At 36.9% G+C, this 21253-nt stretch overlaps 1 protein-coding gene across 7 annotated transcripts in view; it reads right to left on the bottom strand.

The window, feature by feature from the left end:
• The window catches only part of LOC131939346 (guanine nucleotide exchange factor VAV3), a 60561-nt gene that overhangs the window by 36669 nt on the left and 2639 nt on the right, over nt 1-21253 (bottom strand). For 3 of the 7 annotated variants that reach the window (XM_059297616.1, XM_059297612.1, XM_059297614.1), the window contains exons 3-17: nt 20106-20222; nt 19731-19786; nt 17162-17239; nt 13549-13651; nt 13309-13404; nt 13066-13134; nt 12757-12954; nt 12560-12655; nt 11699-11770; nt 7081-7154; nt 6928-6946; nt 6574-6665; nt 5780-5809; nt 3613-3658; nt 1444-1464 (exon numbers count right to left, since the gene is read on the bottom strand). In XM_059297616.1, coding sequence (XP_059153599.1) covers nt 1444-1464; nt 3613-3658; nt 5780-5809; nt 6574-6665; nt 6928-6946; nt 7081-7154; nt 11699-11770; nt 12560-12655; nt 12757-12954; nt 13066-13134; nt 13309-13404; nt 13549-13651; nt 17162-17239; nt 19731-19786; nt 20106-20222 — 1167 coding nt within the window. Of the gene's footprint in view, nt 1-1443; nt 1465-3612; nt 3659-5779; nt 5810-6573; nt 6666-6927; nt 6947-7080; nt 7155-11698; nt 11771-12559; nt 12656-12756; nt 12955-13065; nt 13135-13308; nt 13405-13548; nt 13652-17161; nt 17240-19419; nt 19492-19730; nt 19787-20105; nt 20223-21253 lie in introns of all 7 variants that reach the window. The other 4 variants (XM_059297613.1, XM_059297617.1, XM_059297615.1 and 1 more) reach the window with 4 other exon arrangements.

Consider the following 21253-nt stretch of genomic DNA (forward strand, 5'->3'; position numbering starts at 1 on the left):
AGTGATAACCATTTCTATCTCAGTGGAAGGTGACAGCACTAAAACATAACCTGATTGGTGGAACTAGAACTAGGGGTATATTAATGCAAGTAGGCAGCCTTGTGGGGAGAGCATTGTTTGTCCAGGTGAGTACATGACCCAGCCAGCCTAGGACCCAGCCAGCCCGTGAAATGAACATGCAGCTTGTTGTAACCAAGACTAATGAGTAGAGACTACAAGACTCCATACACAGGCAGGTCACCATAGGCAGGTCACCACAGGCACACATAGGCCACAACATATGGGACTTCCATGCAGTCAGTCAGCAATTATTGCAGGCAGGCAGCAATTATTGCAGTCAAGTACACAAAAGTCAAACTAAGTTCCATGCAATCAGCAATACATTGCATTCTTGTACACAATAAATGCAATCAAGTTAGGATATATGTAAAAGAAAATCTTAATTAGGGTACACAAGTCAATACTACAATAAATGCATTCAAGTTGAGGATCAACTGAAGTCTTTGCTACAACATGGTACAATACAGGTCAAGACTAGGCCATTGATCTACACACTGACCTACACATAAACACATGCAATGTGTGTTCATCCACGCTTTGATTGGGGCATTTCATGCTAGCCAGACATCTGCAGACATTCAAATGTCACACACATGGCATCCAGTCAAACTAGCTGACATTCAAATGTCACATACAACAGCAATCTTTGCTTAACATAGCATTTAGTCTTAACAGACATTGTGCCAGTATTATATATAAACTCTAAAAGAGAATTATTACTTTAAAAAAAACAACTACCAAACATTAATTAAATGTGCTAGAAACATATTTTACCAAGTATCAGATTCTAGCAAGATGCACAATCTAGAACTCATGAATACAGGCTGTTATCAAACAAGAGGTAACTATGTTTAGTGCAACCCCCACCCATCGCCTTCTAACAAGTGGTAACTATGTTTACCCCTACCCCAATGCACTCTAGCCTTTAATTTTACATTAACCCAACCCTACCTTTGACCAAAAAACCATACACCCTCTGCTAAATACTGTACACCTCTTACAAAAAAAAAATGATGACACCCTCTTACAATATCCCTAAAACTTTACACCCCTTCACCCTAGTTAAAGCACTTACCAAAAAACAACCTAAAATCCAACCCCCTCTCCCCCTCCCCCTGGCAGAAAACCCAAACCCACACATAACAAGTCATAACAAGTCATCCCCCCCCCCCCCCCACTAACTTCATTTAGATGACAAATGCTATAAAGTGGTGTCATTAACCCTAATCTGCAACCCAACTTGAACCAACCAAATGGTGTATGCTCCTGTAACTTACACCTGACCTAGGTAGACCACCTCATGTAGCAGGGTAAGAGAAGAGGTTATACAAAGAAAATAATGGAATGGTTTGTTGAGCAAGAGCATTCTCAGCCAATTCTTACCCAGAAAAACTTGTCCACAATCTAAAGTTGGGATAGCACAACATAGAAGAATAAACAACAGATTAATATCAGGGGAAATAATCAGTACAGGGAGGCAATCATTCCCCATTTTAGGACTTATATTTAATTTGAAAAACTGTAGTCATCCTTACAGTACACAATTATTGTGTGCTGGTATGATCAGAAAACTTATAAGGTGTTAGATGGGTACTTATTCAACATTTTCAGAAATAAAATGTAAATAGCTTGAGAAAAACAAAGGGATACTGGATGTCTATTGAATGAGAAAAAAACATATCTGGCAAAAGCTGAAGCTAATCAGTAATATTAACTATAAAAGCTTAGGTTATAAAATGATGATTAAAACTCAAATAGAGGCAAAGCATTTTTTTTAAAGTGTTCAGCTTGTGCATTGTGTTCATAAAAAAGTGATCATTTGTCAATGATAATTTTCATTAGTAATTATTTAAAACAAAGTAGTTTGCAAATTAATTTGAATTTTTTAATATCTTTAATAGGATGAGGCAAAGATTAAAGACATCACAAGGATAAGAATGTTTTAAAAACTTGAATGATGAATCCACAGGTGCAAGTATTGATGTATTAAGAAGGGTACTTAAACTACTTAAGATGGTTTTCATTGCCTGTCATCAGTTATTTCCCCTAAGTATAGTATTGACATCCATATGGCAAGCATGTACATGACATCCCACAGATGTACAACACACCATGACATCTGGATGCAGTGCTAGGCTATACTGACAACAGCACTCAACAAGCAGAGACCAAGCATGTCATGTAGGTGCCAGCCTCGGCTTGTTAGTGGCTAGTCTCAAATGGAACAAATACAAGAGATATGGGCTCTATGCAGCACACAACCAGGAGAGAAATCTAGTCGCAAGCTCTAACACTAGCTCAGACACTCTTTAGAGCTGCTCACCCAACCTCTATTTTGGTGAAACAACAATGACAAAAATCAAATAAAAAAAAAGTTGACCAAAGTGTGGTGATGGAACATGAAAAGTGGAAAATCAAATAAAAATTATCCAATCAGGCAAGATATACATAATACACAATAACAATAAATGGCATAGAAATGCTGTAACTTTTAATTACTTTTAGGTTGTAATTGTGGTATAAATTAGTTTGACAAGATTTGGCAATACGACTGGTGCCCTTAATGAAGTTTATCAGTGGATGGGAAAGTTTAGACAGTGAGTGCTGATAATGTTAGAGCTTCTTGCTTCATCTCCTCTATTTGACAGACACCACCATCTCACAACACTAGACCCACTGACCTACAGCCTACATTTAGTGGCCTGACACCCCACAACACTAGACCCACTGACCTACACCCTACATTTAGTGGCCTGACACCCCACAACACTAGACCCACTGACCTACAGCCTACATTTAGTGGCCTGACACCCCACAACACTAGACCCACTGACCTACAGCCTACATTTAGTGGCCTGACACCCCACAACACTAGAGCCACTGACCTACAGCCTACATTTAGTGGCCTGACACCCCACAACACTAGACCCACTGACCTACAGCCTACATTTAGTGGCCTGACACCCCACAACACTAGACCCACTAGTGGCCTGACACCCCACAACACTAGACCCACTGACCTACAGCCTACATTTAGTGGCCTGACACCCCACAACACTAGAACCACTAGTGGCCTGACACCCCACAACACTAGACCCACTAGTGGCCTGACACCCCACAACACTAGACCCACTAGTGACCTGACACCCCACAACACTAGACCCACTAGTGACCTGACACCCCACAACACTAGACCCACTGACCTACAGCCTACATTTAGTGGCCTGACACCCCACAACACTAGACCCACTAGTGGCCTGACACCCCACAACACTAGACCCACTAGTGGCCTGACACCCCACAACACTAGACCCACTAGTGGCCTGACACCCCACAACACTAGACCCACTAGTGGCCTGACACCCCACAACACTAGACCCACTGACCTACAGCCTACATTTAGTGGCCTGACACCCAACAACACTAGAACCACTAGTGGTCTGACACCCCACAACACTAGAACCACTGACCTACAGCCTACACTTAGTAGCCTGACACACCACAGACCTAGGAACAAAATCTTAGCTTTAACAAGACAAGTAGTTGACCTACCTTAGCTTTGCACATGAGCATGACTTTATCAAAGAGAAAAATATGCCTGGAATGAGAAAGGAATTGTTTTCATGTAAGTTGGAATGTTAGGCTGGTACATTTGTATTTGACAAGATACTGTCCACTCTTTACAAATGTTCTTGTGATTAGGATTCATGCTCCAGTTAATACCATATGAAATGAACACTGCGCCAGTTAATACCATATTAAATGAACACTGCGCCAGTTAATACCATATTAAATGAACACTGCGCCAGTTAATACCATATGTTATGAACACTGCGCCAGTTAATACCATATTAAATGAACACTGCGTCAGTTAATACCATATGAAATGAACATGTGCGCCAGTTAATACCATATGAAATGAACACTGCGCCAGTTAATACCATATGAAATGAACATTGCGTCAGTTAATACCATATGAAATGAACACTGCGCCAGTTAATACCATATGTTATAAACACTGCGCCAGTTAATACCATATGAAATGAACACTGCGCCAGTTAATACCATATTAAATGAACACTGCGCCAGTTAATACCATATGTTATGAACACTGCGCCAGTTAATACCATATTAAATGAACACTGCGCCAGTTAATACCATATTAAATGAACACTGCGCCAGTTAATACCATATGAAATGAACACTGCGCCAGTTAATACCATATGAAATGAACACTGCGCCAGTTAATACCATATTAAATGAACACTGCGCCAGTTAATACCATATGAAATGAACACTGCGCCAGTTAATACCATATGAAATGAACACTGCGCCAGTTAATACCATATGAAATGAACACTGCGCCAGTTAATACCATATGAAATGAACACTGCCATACTTTCAATCATTAGCAACAGGCGTGTGAAGCTGTCAACAGGTTTTAGTGCTGTTTTCATTAAGTTGGTTATTTTTTTAACTTGGTTAATTTATAATTAATTGAAATATTTAACAAAATAAAGTTCAAAATATTGTCACTGTAAATAGTTAATTGAAATTTATTATTTTTCATGTTTAAAGCATTGTTATTGGTCATGATTTTAATTGTAATGCTGAACAGTGGGATGGACTGTATACACAAACTAATAGAAATGATTCATTTGGCCTAAACTATCATCATTTTTAACTTCAAAAATTGTTTATGGTTTTTAATTAACTGTTTAAAAATTATTTCATCAGGAGTGATAATACAGTAGATGCAACTCTCAGACATTTTATACAAATAGATAAATGCTTATTTCAATAATGTGTGCTGGATTTTTTCAACTTCTTCAAAAATAATGTACTTTAACTTCACCAAAGAAAAAATATTTCAGCTTCATTAGATATAAAATAGTTTAGTTCATAAATTAAATTCATCAAAGAAAAATATTTCAACTTCATAAATTAAATTCATCAAAGAAAAATATTTCAACTTCATAAGTTAAATTCATCAAAGAAAAATATTTCAACTTCATAAGTTAAATTCATCAAAGAAAAATATTTCAACTTCATAAGTTAAATTCATCAAAGAAAAATATTTCAACTTCATAAGTTAAATTCATCAAAGAAAAATATTTCAACTTCATAAGTTAAATTCATCAAAGATAAATATTTCAACTTCGTAAGTTAAATTCATCAAAGAAAAATATTTCAACTTCATAAGTTAAATTCATCAAAGAAAAATATTTCAACTTGATAAGTTAAATTCATCAAAGAAAAATATTTCAACTTCATAAGTTAAATTCATCAAAGAAAAATATTTCAACTTCATAAGTTAAATTCATCAAAGAAAAATATTTCAACTTGATAAGTTAAATTCATCAAAGAAAAATATTTCAACTTCATAAGTTAAATTCATCAAAAATAAAATACTTAAATCAAAGAATTTTTTTTATATTAGATTGAAAAAAAGACATTCTTACGTTGTCTTTTGAATTATCTGAAGTGTTTTTAAAATTGCTGCATTTAGAAATATGTCAAAATAAAGTTCAGAGATTAGACCACCAACTACCATTGTGACTGAGGCCAAAACAGTTAATAAAAGCTTGAAAAAGAAGAATGGCAACAAACTATGAAAGCCATCAAATTGAATATAATATGCCATGTGTAGTGTGGTTTTACTCTGGTAACTCTGTGCTGGGGTTAGATAATGACATGCTAGCTGGGCAGATATGGTTACCTTTTCTCCACTTTTCCTACTGGCTCAGACCTGGGATCAAAATAATCAAAACAAGGTACAGCAAGGTGGGGGGAGACCAGGTGTGGTGGGGGAGACCAGGTGTGGTAGGGGAGACCAGGTGTGGTGGGGGAGACCAGGTGTGGTGGGGGAGACCAGGTGTGGTAGGGGAGACCAGGTGTACATCAAGCTGGGGGAGACCAGGTGTGGTGGGGGAGACCAGGTGTGGTAGGGGAGACCAGGTGTGGTGGGGGAGACCAGGTGTACATCAAGCTGGGGGAGACCAGGTGTGGTGGGGGAGACCAGGTGTGGTAGGGGAGACCAGGTGTGGTGGGGGAGACCAGGTGTGGTGAGGGGGGACCAGGTGTACATCAAGCTGGGGGAGACCAGGTGTGGTGGGGGAGACCAGGTGTGGTAGGGGAGACCAGGTGTGGTGGGGGAGACCAGGTGTGGTGGGGGAGACCAGGTGTGGTGGGGGAGACCAGGTGTGGTGGGGGAGACCAGGTGTGGTGGGGGAGACCAGGTGTGGTGGGGGAGACCAGGTATACGTACAGCAAGAAGGGAACATACATTGTTGTTAAAATAGAACTTAGAGAATTGAGGTGAATGGAACTATGTAGTAACATAACTAAATACATCTGTAGTGCCCTCTGTACAGTTGTCAAATATTAGCAACAAAAAAGCAAGTATACAATCAAGCCAGCACATAGAAGAAAAAGACATCTCTTACAAAAGGCTCTTGTTAGTTCTAAGGTGGGTCACAGAGATGTCTATATACATGACCTGACAATACACACCTGTTTCTCTGTCGGTTGTCTGCATGAGACAAAACTTTAAGTTCTCCGTCTTTCTGGAACCTTCCATAGTCCTTGAGGGAGGTGTTGGGTGGCTGAAAAAAGGATCAATGAAATCAGCGGATAGAAAACAGAGATTCCATGTTATAAATGTTGGCATCAAACAACAATCCTAACCAATAAATACAGCTAAAATTTACACTGCTGGCCTATATCTGCCATTAGATCAAGCTTAGAAGAACTTACAGCTAGACACTTAACCTTTTCAAGATAGAATTTACAATTAGAAATATACTGCCTACAAAAATATCGTCATACATCAACAGTATATACCATCCCTCAAACAACGGAACTTACCATCTTTAGATCATTAATGCTGAAAAAAAATAAATTCAAATGACTTTATTAAACATTTAATTAAAAATATTAATTACAGACAAAATATTTATTTACTTTAAAAAATCCTTAAGTGTAAAAGACTAAAGCTGCAAGCATCAGAACAACAACTACCTATTTTGTATTTCTTCAATGACTTGTAAACCTTCATGATCTCGTTTCACTTCATTCACATACAATGACAAATCCTGAAACAAACATTGGTATCATAACTGTTAATCTCCAGTATACCACATAATAGCTGGCATACAAGCACTACAATAGCCACATGATCACATTCCACCAGAGGTAACCAAATACAAGAATTGGTAGACCAACACACTCATCTAATATAATAAACTAATTGTTAGATAGCCTATATACTTAAAGCTTTTAATGGCACTGAAAATAATTAAATAAAACGAAACTGCTTTCTGTAATAAAAGCATTGGTCACTGATAAAATTTCTTACACCAATTGGCTTTCATTAAATGAAAATGTTTGATACACTTATTTTCAGTGCATTTAAAAGTTTATTATAAGAAGGGATTTTTATTTTTTTTACCTTCGATACATTTTAAGTTTTAAAAAAAACTAGTGAGCTTACTTTATTTTTTTTGTATTCTGTTAGGTATTCAAAATGAAATTTTTATAATGAAATTAAATAAAATTTAACACTTCCACCTGATAGAGACTGTTTTCATCAGAACAGAAACACCAAATTTATTGGTGTATGTCCATTTTTAAAAAAGTTATGAATTTTTTAAAACTCAAAAAATGCGTTCGCTTTTTGAGCAGTAAAGGGTCTATTTGAGACCCCTACTAACTTCTACAATAACTAAGTTAGAACTCTCAAATTTCTTGCACACACAGCCAGTAATACAAATAGCAAACCCAATTTTTTTCAAGGTAGTCAGACCGATATAAATAGAAAATTTATTCACATAAAAATGAGCCAAAGCACAATTTTACCGAAGTACGAAAAGGGAGACAAAAAGTTAATTTACAGTCATTTTTAAAAAATCATAGAAAATCAACTAATTAAGCCACATTAATAATATAAATGTTCTAAGAAAGGAAATTCAAAGCATGTTAATATGAAACAAGCAGGTAAAGAATTAGTAAAGAAAGTAATTAGCGAGACCAGATTAAGCAATGTCAGTTTATAAAAATTTGAAATTTTATCCTTTTTCAAAAAATGATTTAAAAATATTTAAGTAAGGTATCTCAATAAATTTTACACCAACTTAAAGCATATGATGTTCTTAATATATAATAAACACAGAAACATAACATAATCATTCTGCAAAACAATACAAGGCATCCTTCCTTAACGCCCAAAATCAAGAATTTTCATTACCTAACATCCTTCAAAAAGTGTTCTTACTTTTAAGAAAGTAATATTAATTGTGTAGGATACATGTTAGCATTAATTTGTTATAAAAAAAACTAAATAACTATACTATTACTTTACTTATATACTATAATAATAAGAAATTTCATGCATTTTAAAAACTGACGAAGTAAGATAACTAATAGACTTGTGATGTTCATCTAGTTTTGTTACTCTGGTTCCTAATCATGACTTGCTTAGCATGAATTTACTTGTTACTAGTATATTTATTTCTTTTAGTTAGTTATTGATCAAAGTCAACTTCTGGAAATGTCTAGGTCCTAACTTATACAATTATCAGAAATCTTAGAGCAGGTTCAAAAAGACAGGTCAATATCCTGATTGGGAAAGTTCTCTATGATGTTGGGTAGCATTGTAATAATTAATAGTCAATATCCTGGTTGAGTTTGTCTTGTCTTCTTCAAGGTTTGAAGTAGCATTGTAATAAATGATTGTGAACTGCCAGCACACATCAAATTATGGAATCTAGTAAGGGATCCTTCCATTGGTCCAGAGTAGAGAAAATGTCTGTGAATAAAAACAATTAATTAGCATTTCAAATATACTGACTTATATAGCAGGACTGTATATCTTTATACCAACTTAGATATCAATCATGTAACATTACATCATTATAAATATTAAGCAAAGTGCATACAATACTAACATTTGACAAATGGTTTCCTTCAAAAGTATTCAGGAGTCCTGTTGATGCTTACACAAACAATACATATTTTTTGGCAGGCCTTTCAGTTTCCACTTTCGTTTATGCTAATATCTTGCTCTGTAAATAGAATAATAATAATAAAGGTAAGGCTGCTCAATGCTTTTTAGATATAAATGTAAGTACTATAGATAGTTCTACTACTAAATATTAACATGAAAGCAATGGTGAATCTAACTAATCTAAGTAGATCTAGAATCTAGACTAAATCTAGAAACAACTTTGGACTAAACTATTATGGAAGGGGGGCTACATTTTATTTTAAGTCGTCTGTACAATAAATCTAGAGATTAAAAATGTAAAAGATCGTAATATTCTAAAATTTAATGTAACTACTGCACATATATAGAATAGTTAACTAATAAACTAGGAAAGACAAAAAAAAGCAATGCTACAATATATTGAAAGTATGCTGTTAACCGCTGCTGTAATATAATAGTTGAACCCAACACTACGAGAAAGTAAAAAAAAACATGGCGGACAGTCGGCTTGAAATATCGACAAAATATGGATAGTTTAATCGGCCGATGTTATTAACTAACATAATTTACTAAACCAAATTAAATTGTATCATCCTTTTAAACATCTTTTTGATTTAATTGTGCATTCCTTTTTTATTTCAGTGACCATAAATTAAATACAACGGACTTTTAAAAAAGGCTAGATAATTTTTTTGAAAAAAAATTTTTAAGCGTGGAGCAATTACCGATAAGCGGGCACTAATATTCAAATGTATTAAAGCAGCAGTTAATTATAAATAAAAAGAATATAGCTAGTAATATAACGTGCATTCAACTTACCTGCACATGCTTTTAAATCCACTGTAATCAACGAATAAACACAAAATCTGGTTCCGAACCGAGGTCGGGTGTTCCGGAATTCAACAAAATCTTGACTCAAGCCGGCGAAATTTAGATGCGGGTCGTCGCGATTTGTATACATTGGTTTCATTTACTGCGGTCCGACCCCATACATGGAGTGTTCATTAAATTGTAACAGTTTTATGGCAAATTGGATGCCCTTTCGGAATATACAACTTTGGCGGCTGTAAAATTATTTTTTCATGGAAAAAAAACATTTTAAAATTTTAAATTGAACATTTTTAGCATTTAATTATATTATACAGTTGGCAAAGTTATACCATCTTACAGAGCTACCATTCTTCTTTCTAAATCAGTGGTTTCTAATTGCGTATGTGTTATGGGGTCGGACCGCCGCGCGATGCCGCAACGCGACCAAAAATTTTTAAAACCGGCTTAAATTTTTCGGCTCATTTAGAATACCTAATTCTGTTCATTTTTAATGAAGACAACAAATAGATATGATCAAAAATATTTGCTCTAAAACCAAATCAGAAACTTGCGATCTCTAAAAGACAATTATCTGCCCCTTGTAAAGGTCAGTCATGAAACCAGTGTTTCTTAATAACTAACAGTTGTATAGTATTTAATCTTGTTACCTCCCCTTATAGTTACTAAATTTAGTTTTGATAACTAATGTACTATCAAATTAGATAAACTCTTTAAGCCCGTAATTATATTTACATTATTTTTTCCACATAATATTTTTAGTACCCCTGCGGGTAGACGACTCATATCTTTTTACCCGGTGAATTAAAACCCACACATTACTAATATAAGTTAATCATATTTGAATGTCCTACACACTAATATTAATTTTAAGTAATTACTTATTTATTTTAGAAAGATAATTACTTAGATATAAACAACAAAAAAATTAAGAGTTGATTTTTTTTTTTGGCAAAAAATACGTTTCTGTCTGGAAAATTGATGATTAGAATTACTTTTCATGAGTTCTTATTCAAAGAAAACGAAAATACGTCCATTTATCTACAATATCTTAGATCGGATTAGTCTTAATAAATATACTTTGATTTTGGTTAATTTTATAATGCGGCGACATAAAAGTTTAGACGCTGCCGCTAAACGGCATTTCGCAGTGTTAAAAAAAATGCTGTTTTTCGAGTTGTTTTACAGAAAAAAATTCTCTAAAATACAAAATCAATCTAAGGACCTACATAGCCTCTAGATGTGAGGTGTTCACCAGCAAGACCTACCTGCATGGCCTCTAGATGTGAGGTGTTTACCAGCAAGACCTACCTGCATGGCCTCTAGATGTGAGGTGTTCACCAGCAAGACCTACCTGCATGGCCTCTAGATGTGAGGTGTTCACCAGCAAGACCTACCTGCATGGCCTCTAGATGTGAGGTGTTCACCAGCAAGACCTACCTGCATGGCCTCTAGATGTGAGGTGTTCACCAGCAAGACCTACCTGCATGGCCTCTAGATGTGAGGTGTTCACCAGCATGACCTACCTGCATGGCCTCTAGATGTGAGGTGTTCACCAGCATGACCTACCTGCATGGCCTCTAGATGTGAGGTGTTCACCAGCAAGACCTACCTGCATGGCCTCTAGATGTGAGGTGTTCACCAGCATGACCTACCTGCATGGCCTCTAGATGTGAGGTGTTCACCAGCATGACCTACCTGCATGGCCTCTAGATGTGAGGTGTTCACCAGCAAGACCTACCTGCATGGCCTCTAGATGTGAGGTGTTCACCAGCAAGACCTACCTGCATGGCCTCTAGATGTGAGGTGTTCACCAGCAAGACCTACCTGCATGGCCTCTAGAGCCTGTTCTAGCCCTGATCTCTCATCACTTGTTTTGTCTGTGTTTTTGATCAGCTCCTGAGGACAAAGGGAAATAACAGGCAAATGACAAGGTTTCATAACAGCAGAGCATGATGTTATCTGTGTTTTTGATCAGCTCCTGAGGACAAAGGGAAATAACAAGCAAATGACAAGGTTTCATAACAGCAGAGCATGATGTTATCTGTGTTTTTGATCAGCTCCTGAGGACAAAGGGAAATAACAAGCAAATGACAAGGTTTGATCACAACAGCAGAGCATGATGCTTCACTTCATGAGGAGCAGCATGTGTTTACCACTAAATAATCTCTACACATAGCTAATACAACAGGTATAAAAACTGATGATATGCCTTTAAGTGCACTAAAAGTAAAACCTTTCTTTAAGTATAATGGTAAATGGGTTGGTGCCTTAAATGTGTTGGAAGATTAGATGAGAGCCCAGTTGATTGAGGAAAACTTACCCCCATCAACAGGTGGTATTTGAGACAACTTATCCCATCAACAGGTGGTATTTGAGGACAACTTACCCCATCAACAGGTGGTATTTGAGACAACTTACCCCATCAACAGGTGGTATTTGAGGACAACTTACCCCCATCAACAGGTGGTATTTGAGGACAACTTACCCCCATCAACGGGTGGTATTTGAGGACAACTTACCCCCATCAACAGGTGGTATTTGAGGACAACTTACCCCCATCAACAGGTGGTATTTGAGGACAACTTACCCTCATCAACAGGTGGTATTTGAGACAACTTACCCCATCAACAGGTGGTATTTGAGGACAACTTACCCCATCAACAGGTGGTATTTGAGACAACTTACCCTCATCAACAGGTGGTATTTGAGAACCCTCTGCATTGGCACATGTAACAAGTCCCGCAACCTAAATTTTCCATCATTAGCTCGACGTTCACATTCCTGGGGAAAGATGAAACATTAGCTTCTCCAGGTTAATATTAAAGTATCAGATCAATCAAGAACTGACCAATATCTGCAGCTAGTTAAAAAACAAAACTTACCAGTACTTTAATCCGAAGTTGCTCATTCTCACAGATTTTGTCAATTTTCCCCTGCGCCTGTGGCAGGTTGGAGCAGTAGGCCCCGTAGACCAGAAGCCTGGGCTTAAACTGGATGAAGACGTCAGCCAGCCTGGGCACGTGTTCACTCACTGACTTGGTCAGCTTCTCATACAGCTCTTTGTGGACCTCTGCCAGTTTCTGAAAACAGGTGGCAAATCATGCTGTAGAGAATAACTCAATCAGGTCCAATGTTTGTATTGCTTGGTGAGTCCACCCTCACCTGTTGTAACTACAGGCATGCAGCCTTACCTCAATATGAGCAAAAACTATATCTCTGTCACTCTGAGCTAAAACATTTTGTAATGGTCGGATAAAGTGCTGGGGAGACAAAAATGGTCAACAATCAAATCTGTTGCCAGGTTATAGTGTGCATAAGTAGAAATTTTTTTATTAACCTAATGTTGCATAGATTCTAGCACCCTTACACTATTAATTAATGTAAAGACTAGCACCCCTACCCTTAAAAATGTCTAGCCTAGCACCTTTTCTTACCTCTATGATCATCTTGAGTGCTACATTGTAATTGTTTTCTGTCTCCAAAAGTTCCTTGATGCAGTGGTCTCTTTTGGTCAGTGGCTCTGCTGAGGGCTGGGTCAAAGAGTGACAGGAGTGTGAATTTGTGACATTTGACTGACAACAGTATCACACCTGACTTACAACAGTATGACATCTGACTAACAACAGTATGACAGACACCTGACTGACAATGGCCAGCTATCTTACAAGACTTACTACAGAACTCTTCCTGTGCCGCAGTAGATCGTCATAGATCTTCTCCTCATCCTCCTGGTACACTGTATCATATATATCCTCTTGGTCCTCTATGTCGTTTTCTCTGAAATGTCATACACATTTGTTATAGCACCCATAGTGTCATACACACATGTCATACACACATTTGCTATAGCACTGGTAGTGTCATACATACATTTGTTATAGCACTCGTAGTGTCATACACACATTTGTTATAGCACTCGTAGTGTCATACACACATTTGTTATAGCACTCGTAGTGTCATACACACATTTGCTATAGCACTCGTAGTGTCGTACAAACATTTGCTATAGCACTCGTAGTGTCATAAACACATTTGTTATAGCACTCGTAGTGTCATACACACATTTGTTATAGCACTCGTAGTGTCATACACACATTTGTCATACACAGCTTTGTCAATGACACAAGTATAAGACTGATTTTTTAACTTACAAAACATTAGAGTGACTAGGATAAACTGTAATTGAAACCTTTGGTTGACCTTATTTAACTTCAAGTTTGACCTAATACAGAACCCATTTTTGTCAGATTAATATAATTAGCTTCATTCAGTTCTCTTCCTATCATAAAAAACATGTTTCTTTAGTAGCTTATTTTTATTGCTGGCTGGGTTTGTGTCATAATGCTTTGGTAACTTATTTTACTAGCTATTTTAGACACTGAAAGTGTGAGCTCTTATGGTATGAATGGCACACTGCTCTAACATGTCTTTAGATAAATCTTCTCCACTTTGATCTCATAAGTCCCCCCAGACCAAATAGATCTGGTAGTTACTTGAGAGCTCAGCAACCAACCTGTTGTATGGGTATGACAGGAATGTTAGACCCCCACCCCAGGAAAAGAATGTGACTAACACAGTAAGTGACAGCCATTATTTGAACAGGGAAGTAAATCAGATCCTGATCCCCCGGTGAACACAACTTATCTCCTCATATGCAGATGATCTCTCCAACATGCCCAGGCTCTACCACCATACCTCTTCATTATACATACATTATGTATCATGTTCTCAATCATTTCTAGGCTCTACCTAATTGTGATGTTTCACGGAATGTCTAGTGGATTGTTTTGTTATGGAATGTCTAGTGGATTGTTTTGTTATGGAATGTCTAGTGGAATGTTTTGTTATGGAATGTCTAGTGGATTGTTTTGTTATGGAATGTCTAGTGGATTGTTTTGTTATGGAATGTCTAGTGGATTGTTTTGTTATGGAATGTCTAGTGGATTGTTTTGTTATGGAATGTCTAGTGGATTGTTTTGTTATGGAATGTCTAGTGGATTGTTTTGTGATGGAATGTCTAGTGGATTGTTTTGTTATGGAATGTCTAGTGGATTGTTTTGTTATGGAATGTCTAGTGGATTGTTTTGTTATGGAATGTCTAGTGGACTGTTTTGTTATGGAATGTCTAGTGGATTGTTTTGTTATGGAATGTCTAGTGGATTGTTTTGTTATGGAATGTCTAGAGGATTGTTTTGTTATGGAATGTCTAGTGGATTGTTTTGTTATGGAATGTCTAGTGGATTGTTTTGTTATGGAATGTCTAGTGGATTGTTTTGTTATGGAATGTCTAGTGGAATGTTTTGTTATGGAATGTCTAGTGGATTGTTTTGTTATGGAATGTCTAGTGGATTGTTTTGTTATGGAATGTCTAGTGGATTGTTTTGTTATGGAATGTCTAGTGGATTGTTTTGTTATGGAATGTCTAGTGGATTGTTTTGTTATGGAATGTCTAGTGGATTGTTTTGTGATGGAATGTCTAGTGGATTGTTTTGTTATGGAATGTCTAGTGGATTGTTTTGTTATGGAATGTCTAGTGGATTGTTTTGTTATGGAATGTCTAGTGGACTGTTTTGTTATGGAATGTCTAGTGGATTGTTTTGTTATGGAATGTCTAGTGGATTGTTTTGTTATGGAATGTCTAGAGGATTGTTTTGTTATGGAATGTCTAGTGGATTGTTTTGTTATGGAATGTCTAGTGGATTGTTTTGTTATGGAATGTCTAGTGGATTGTTTTGTGATGGAATGTCTAGTGGATTGTTTTGTTATGGAATGTCTAGTGGATTGTTTTGTTATGGAATATCTAGTGGACTGTTTTGTTATGGAATGTCTAGTGGATTGTTTTGTTATGGAATGTCTAGTGGATTGTTTTGTTATGGAATGTCTAGTGGATTGTTTTGTTATGGAATGTCTGGATTGTTTTGTTATGGAATGTCTACTGGATTGTTTTGTTATGGAATGTCTAGTGGATTGTTTTGTTAAGGAATGTCTAGTGGATTGTTTTGTTATGGAATGTCTAGTGGAATGTTTTGTTATGGAATGTCTAGTGGAATGTTTTGTTATGGAATGTCTAGTGGATTGTTTTGTTATGGAATGTCTAGTGGAATGTTTTGTTATGGAATGTCTGAAATGTTTTGTTATAGAATTGTTTGTTAATGTTCTCTTAGCCTGAACTACTAGGTAGCAATAGCGTGTGCTGTCATTGTATGTACTGGTGGGTGTAGTTGGTGTGTGTAATAGTGAGGTTGATTATGTGTGTGTGTAATGGTGGGTTGATGTTTGTGTGTATGTTAATGTTATGGTGTGTTGATTATGTTTGAGTGCAATTATGGGTTGATTATGTGTGTATGTTATGGTGGGTTGATTATGTTTGAATGCAATGGTGGGTTGATTATGTACCTGGGTGGGTGGTAACAACCGCCCCCCCCCCAGCCTAGGCTTGACAGCATCATGTACTTCCTGTATGAATTCTATGAGTGATGAACCCTAATACTTCTATCCCTTACCCTACTCCTAATGAACAGGAAGAGTTTTTATTGACCTCAGTCACACAAACCCAATGTAAATACGCTGCCTATCATACATTGTATGTAAATAAAGGCAAAATTCAGTGCCTGAAGTTACTTCCTGGTTTAGCTGGCCTTGTAATCAGAGTTGTGGATCATGTAACAATGTCTGACATTAACTACCTCCCCTGATCTCAATGTCTGACATCAACTACCTCCCCTGATGTCTGACAGCAACTACCTCCCCTGATCCCAATGTCTGACAGCAACTACCTCCCCTGATGTCTGACAGCAACTACCTCCCCTGATGTCTGACAGCAACTACCTCCCCTGATCTCAATGTCTGACAGCAACTACCTCCCCTGATAGTATATTATTCTATCAACATTTTAATGATTAGTACCATAGTTTTTCACACAGCATGCAATGCAAACAACAACAACCATGCAGACATGTGCAGTAAAGAAATAACACACAACAGGTCATGTCATATATATCAACAGGAAATTTCATCAATGAGAAAATATATAGATAGTTGTGGTTTTCTTAATTATTAGCTAAACTTCTCTTTGGTGTTGGTTAATCATATTATTTTAAAAACTCAATTTTTTTATTGTGGCTTAAAAATTTATTATATTATTTTAAAAAACTGATGTTTGTATATGCCTGACACGTATATACTTACTGTACACTGTCAGTGAGCACCAAAATGGTGTCCAGATGTGTACAGCATTGTGTGAGCTGTACACGTGTTTGACATGTGGGACTTAAAAGAAAAACTCACATAGCTAGGTCCTGGAGGTTGCCATATATATCCTCATCATGCTCTGTATCTGAGTGCCTTGAATCTGGGGGGAAGCCACTGACAGACAGACAGACACACAGCATTAGCAAGATGCAATCAACAACACTGCTCATGTTAAAACAATATGTAACACACAAAAAAAGCTGTAGGAATGAGAAGGGTGAGATACATTTTACAGAAACTTGGTAGTGACGACTTGAGGGACGGATCTAGTGGGTTGTTGACGTCTTTTGTTTACTTCAAATCTATGGTTATAGTTCTTTGCACTGTGAGCAAAGAACTATAACCATAGAGTTGACTGGGATAATCACAGAAACCTATGTTGACAAATCTGCAACTTCTGGAATAAGCCCACCAATGGCTGATATAAGCCCACCAATGGCTGATATAAGCCCACCAATGGCTGATATAAGCCCACCAATGGCTGATATAAGCCCACCAATGGCTGATATAAGCCCACCAATGGCTGATATAAGCCCACCAATGGCTGATATAAGCCCACCAATGGCTGATATAAGCCCACCAATGGCTGATATAAGCCCACCAATGGCTGATATAAGCCCACCAATGGCTGATATAAGCCCACCAATGGCTGATATAAGCCCACCAATGGCTGATATAAGCCCACCAATGGCTGATATAAGCCCACCAATGGCTGATATAAGCCCACCAATGGCTGATATAAGCCCACCAATGGCTGATATAAGCCCACCAATGGCTGATATAAGCCCACCAATGGCTGATATAAGCCCACCAATGGCTGATATAAGCCCACCAATGGCTGATATAAGCCCACCAATGGCTGATATAAGCCCACCAATGGCTGATATAAGCCCACCAATGGCTGATATAAGCCCACCAATGGCTGATATAAGCCCACCAATGGCTGATATAAGCCCACCAATGGCTGATATAAGCCCACCAATGGCTGATATAAGCCCACCAATGGCTGATATAAGCCCACCAATGGCTGATATAAGCCCACCAATGGCTGATATAAGCCCACCAATGGCTGATATAAGCCCACCAATGTCTGGAATAAGCCACCAATAACTATTGCTTTGATGAGTAAGTGTCAGGGAAGTATGTCAGTATGGGGAAGAATTATGTGAGGACATTCCTGCTACACAATTCCTGTTTAACATGATTTTAGTAGACCTCAAGTTGATAGCTGACCCCATTAGTGACTAGATCATGTTGATAGTTGACCCCTATAGTGACCAGACCAACTCAAGTTGATAGCTAAACCTTCTAGTGAGCAGATCAAGTTGATAGCTGACCCCTCTAGTGACTAGATCATGTTGATAGTTGACCCCTATAGTGACCAGACCAACTCAAGTTGATAGCTGACCCCTCTTGTGAGCAGATCAACTCAAGTAGATAGTTGACCCCTCTAGTGATAAAACAAGTCTACACACATTCAATAAACTGACTCACTGACTAGCCCTAATCCTTCCCTTCAATAAGTGCCCCCGCCCACCCTACTAATTATGCCCACCCCCATGCCCTAATTAGCATGGTAATGTCAGGTGTCTCCAGTTAGCACTAATCAAATCAAGCCTAGTGCCCTTTGCTAGCATTAACCTGAATTAATCCTTGCCCCAGGGAGCTTTGTTTAATTCACTTTACCATGTCTCTATATAGACTACATACACAAATAGAATTCAAGATAGAAGAGCATTCAAGTGAATGCTTCATTTTAAAAAACAAAACAAGCTTGAGCTAATCAGTTCTATGTTCCACTTTATCTGATCATTCTATTTTTTCATGTAACAACAGCAGGTTATTTCAAGTGAAAAAAAAAAAACAAGAATTCTAGGATGTTAGACTGAAAACATAGAATCTCCATGCATCTCTTGTTAAAGGATTGTTCTATCTCTGGCATGCTTTGATGCACCAACACACAAAGTTGTGGTTCAGCTTGAGGGAACACTCTACTACTTCACACCAGCTGTTTCTACACCAACAACACCAGATACAAGTTCTAGAGTCAATATTGAAAACATTCTAAACCTTAATGAAAACTCTAAAACAAGAACACACAGGTAATAAATCTGAAGAATGAGAGTGGTGACAAAATGTAAACAAAGTTCTCCATGCACCAAAGAATCATGCTTCAAGTACATTAGTAGTGAACAGCTTGTACATCCATTCAATTCTACACATGGGTTTAATCTGTTAATGGTGAACACAGCTCCATGACAACCACAAATGCAGGAGGGTCAGATGGGACTTACGTTGCCAAGAGTTCCAGATCATTGTAGTAAACCTCATGCCGTTCATGAGTGGCATTTTGGTTGTGGAAACCCCTTCAATGGTGGACAAGCCAAGTAGAAACAGTACATTCATCAAGTGCTAATTACAGTCTAATCAAGTTCATATCCTCATCTTTTGACATTTTATTTTTATTTAAACTCCAAAATAAGACTACATTAGCAGCTATAACAATAGTAGATGAGTTTCTGTGTCTAAGAAGCACCACAAAGAAATAATCCCCCTTTAAAATACGGAAAAAAACTCAGAGCATTTAAAAAAAAGGACACCTTACCTAAATTTAACTTGAGATAATTTACTTTTGGACAAGCGAGATAGAGTATCCAGTACCTGTAAAAAAAAATAACATTGTCAGCGACACAAGACCACAAATTATGAAACTTGTCAGACCACAAACAATGAGAACAGTTTTGTACAACTTCCCAACCTTCATTTTTGCCCAACCTCTACCGTTCCATTGAGTTCAAATATTTCCATAGTATTACAACTTTTTTCCCACGTCATTTGTTAACATTGTATCAAGTAATAAAGCATTTAGTGCATTAACAATCAGCTAATGTTAGAATTCAAGACAAACTTTTTGTTTACTGGTCATTTGGTTTCTTAAGATGTTGGTCTAATAGCAAGCACAGATAAACAAACAACTTACCCTTTTAAAGTCCTTGACATCAAACAAATCATTGGGTTTAAACAAATATTGTTGATCTATGCCAAAGATACTGGTACATGTCTGAAGGAAGGTTCGTATATTTTTCATACACAAAAACTGGTGAGCAAACAAGATAAATCAATGAAAACAAAAATTCTGCACTTTTTAGTTTAGCAACCATGAGCTTTATTGACTAAACCATGCCGACTCCTCAGGCTTTATTAAAATTCACCAGGAATTTAACATATTTCTAAAAACATAATTTAATTTAATACTAGACGTTTTAAATGTTGATTAGCATGAAATGAAATATTGTAAAAAGTTTACAAAAAACACACACAGTAGCATTTGTTTCACATTAGCAGTTACAATTATTAAAAATTATAAAACCTAATAAATGTAGATGGGAATTTAAAAAAAAACATTGGATAAAATTAATAGGAAACCTCTTACAAAACTGATATACAAGTGACCAGCGTCTCAAATGTGTACAGAAAAACTTTTTCTCAATTTTTAGTGACATGAAATGAGTTACTCAGGTTTTTTTTTAAATTAATTATTTCAGTCAGTTTGGGCCTTGATTTTTGTGTTTTGACAGTTTTTATCTAATAGGGCCTAATGTATCTTTGCAGGGAAATAGATCAAATTAGGAAATAATACAGTTAAAAATGGAATGAGAACCACAACACATATGCCGACACAAAATTTGAAAAGAAATAGCCTATTGATTAGAATGGACGCGAGCGAGAAAGTATTCAAGAGGCCCATTAATTAATTTAAAAATCATGCATGGCGTATTTACAATTAATATGGTTATAAAATCCTGTCTGGTTTGTTTTCAGACTTTACTAAAGATTGGATGTATTTGATGTTTTTAATATTTTCGGTAACTAAATAAAAAATTTAAAAAATGCAAAAACAATTTGGTTTTCACGTGTAATGGTGACATAAACAATGGCATCCTGCTCTTTGATAGGCTGCCATAAATTTTATTGTACACATTGTAAGCGAAAAAAACGGAAAACTAGGTCATTGGGTTTAAATTTGCATTGTTTTTTAAAAACTTTATCTGCAAAGTTTTGTAAACAAATAGTTATTGATCACGGGGTTACTTACTGTACAGCCAATCAATATTTGACTTAAGAAAG

Source organism: Physella acuta, unplaced genomic scaffold (assembly GCF_028476545.2).
Source record: "Physella acuta isolate Inbredline_101_S28 unplaced genomic scaffold, ASM2847654v3 ptg000275l, whole genome shotgun sequence".
Taxonomy (NCBI): domain Eukaryota; kingdom Metazoa; phylum Mollusca; class Gastropoda; family Physidae; genus Physella; species Physella acuta.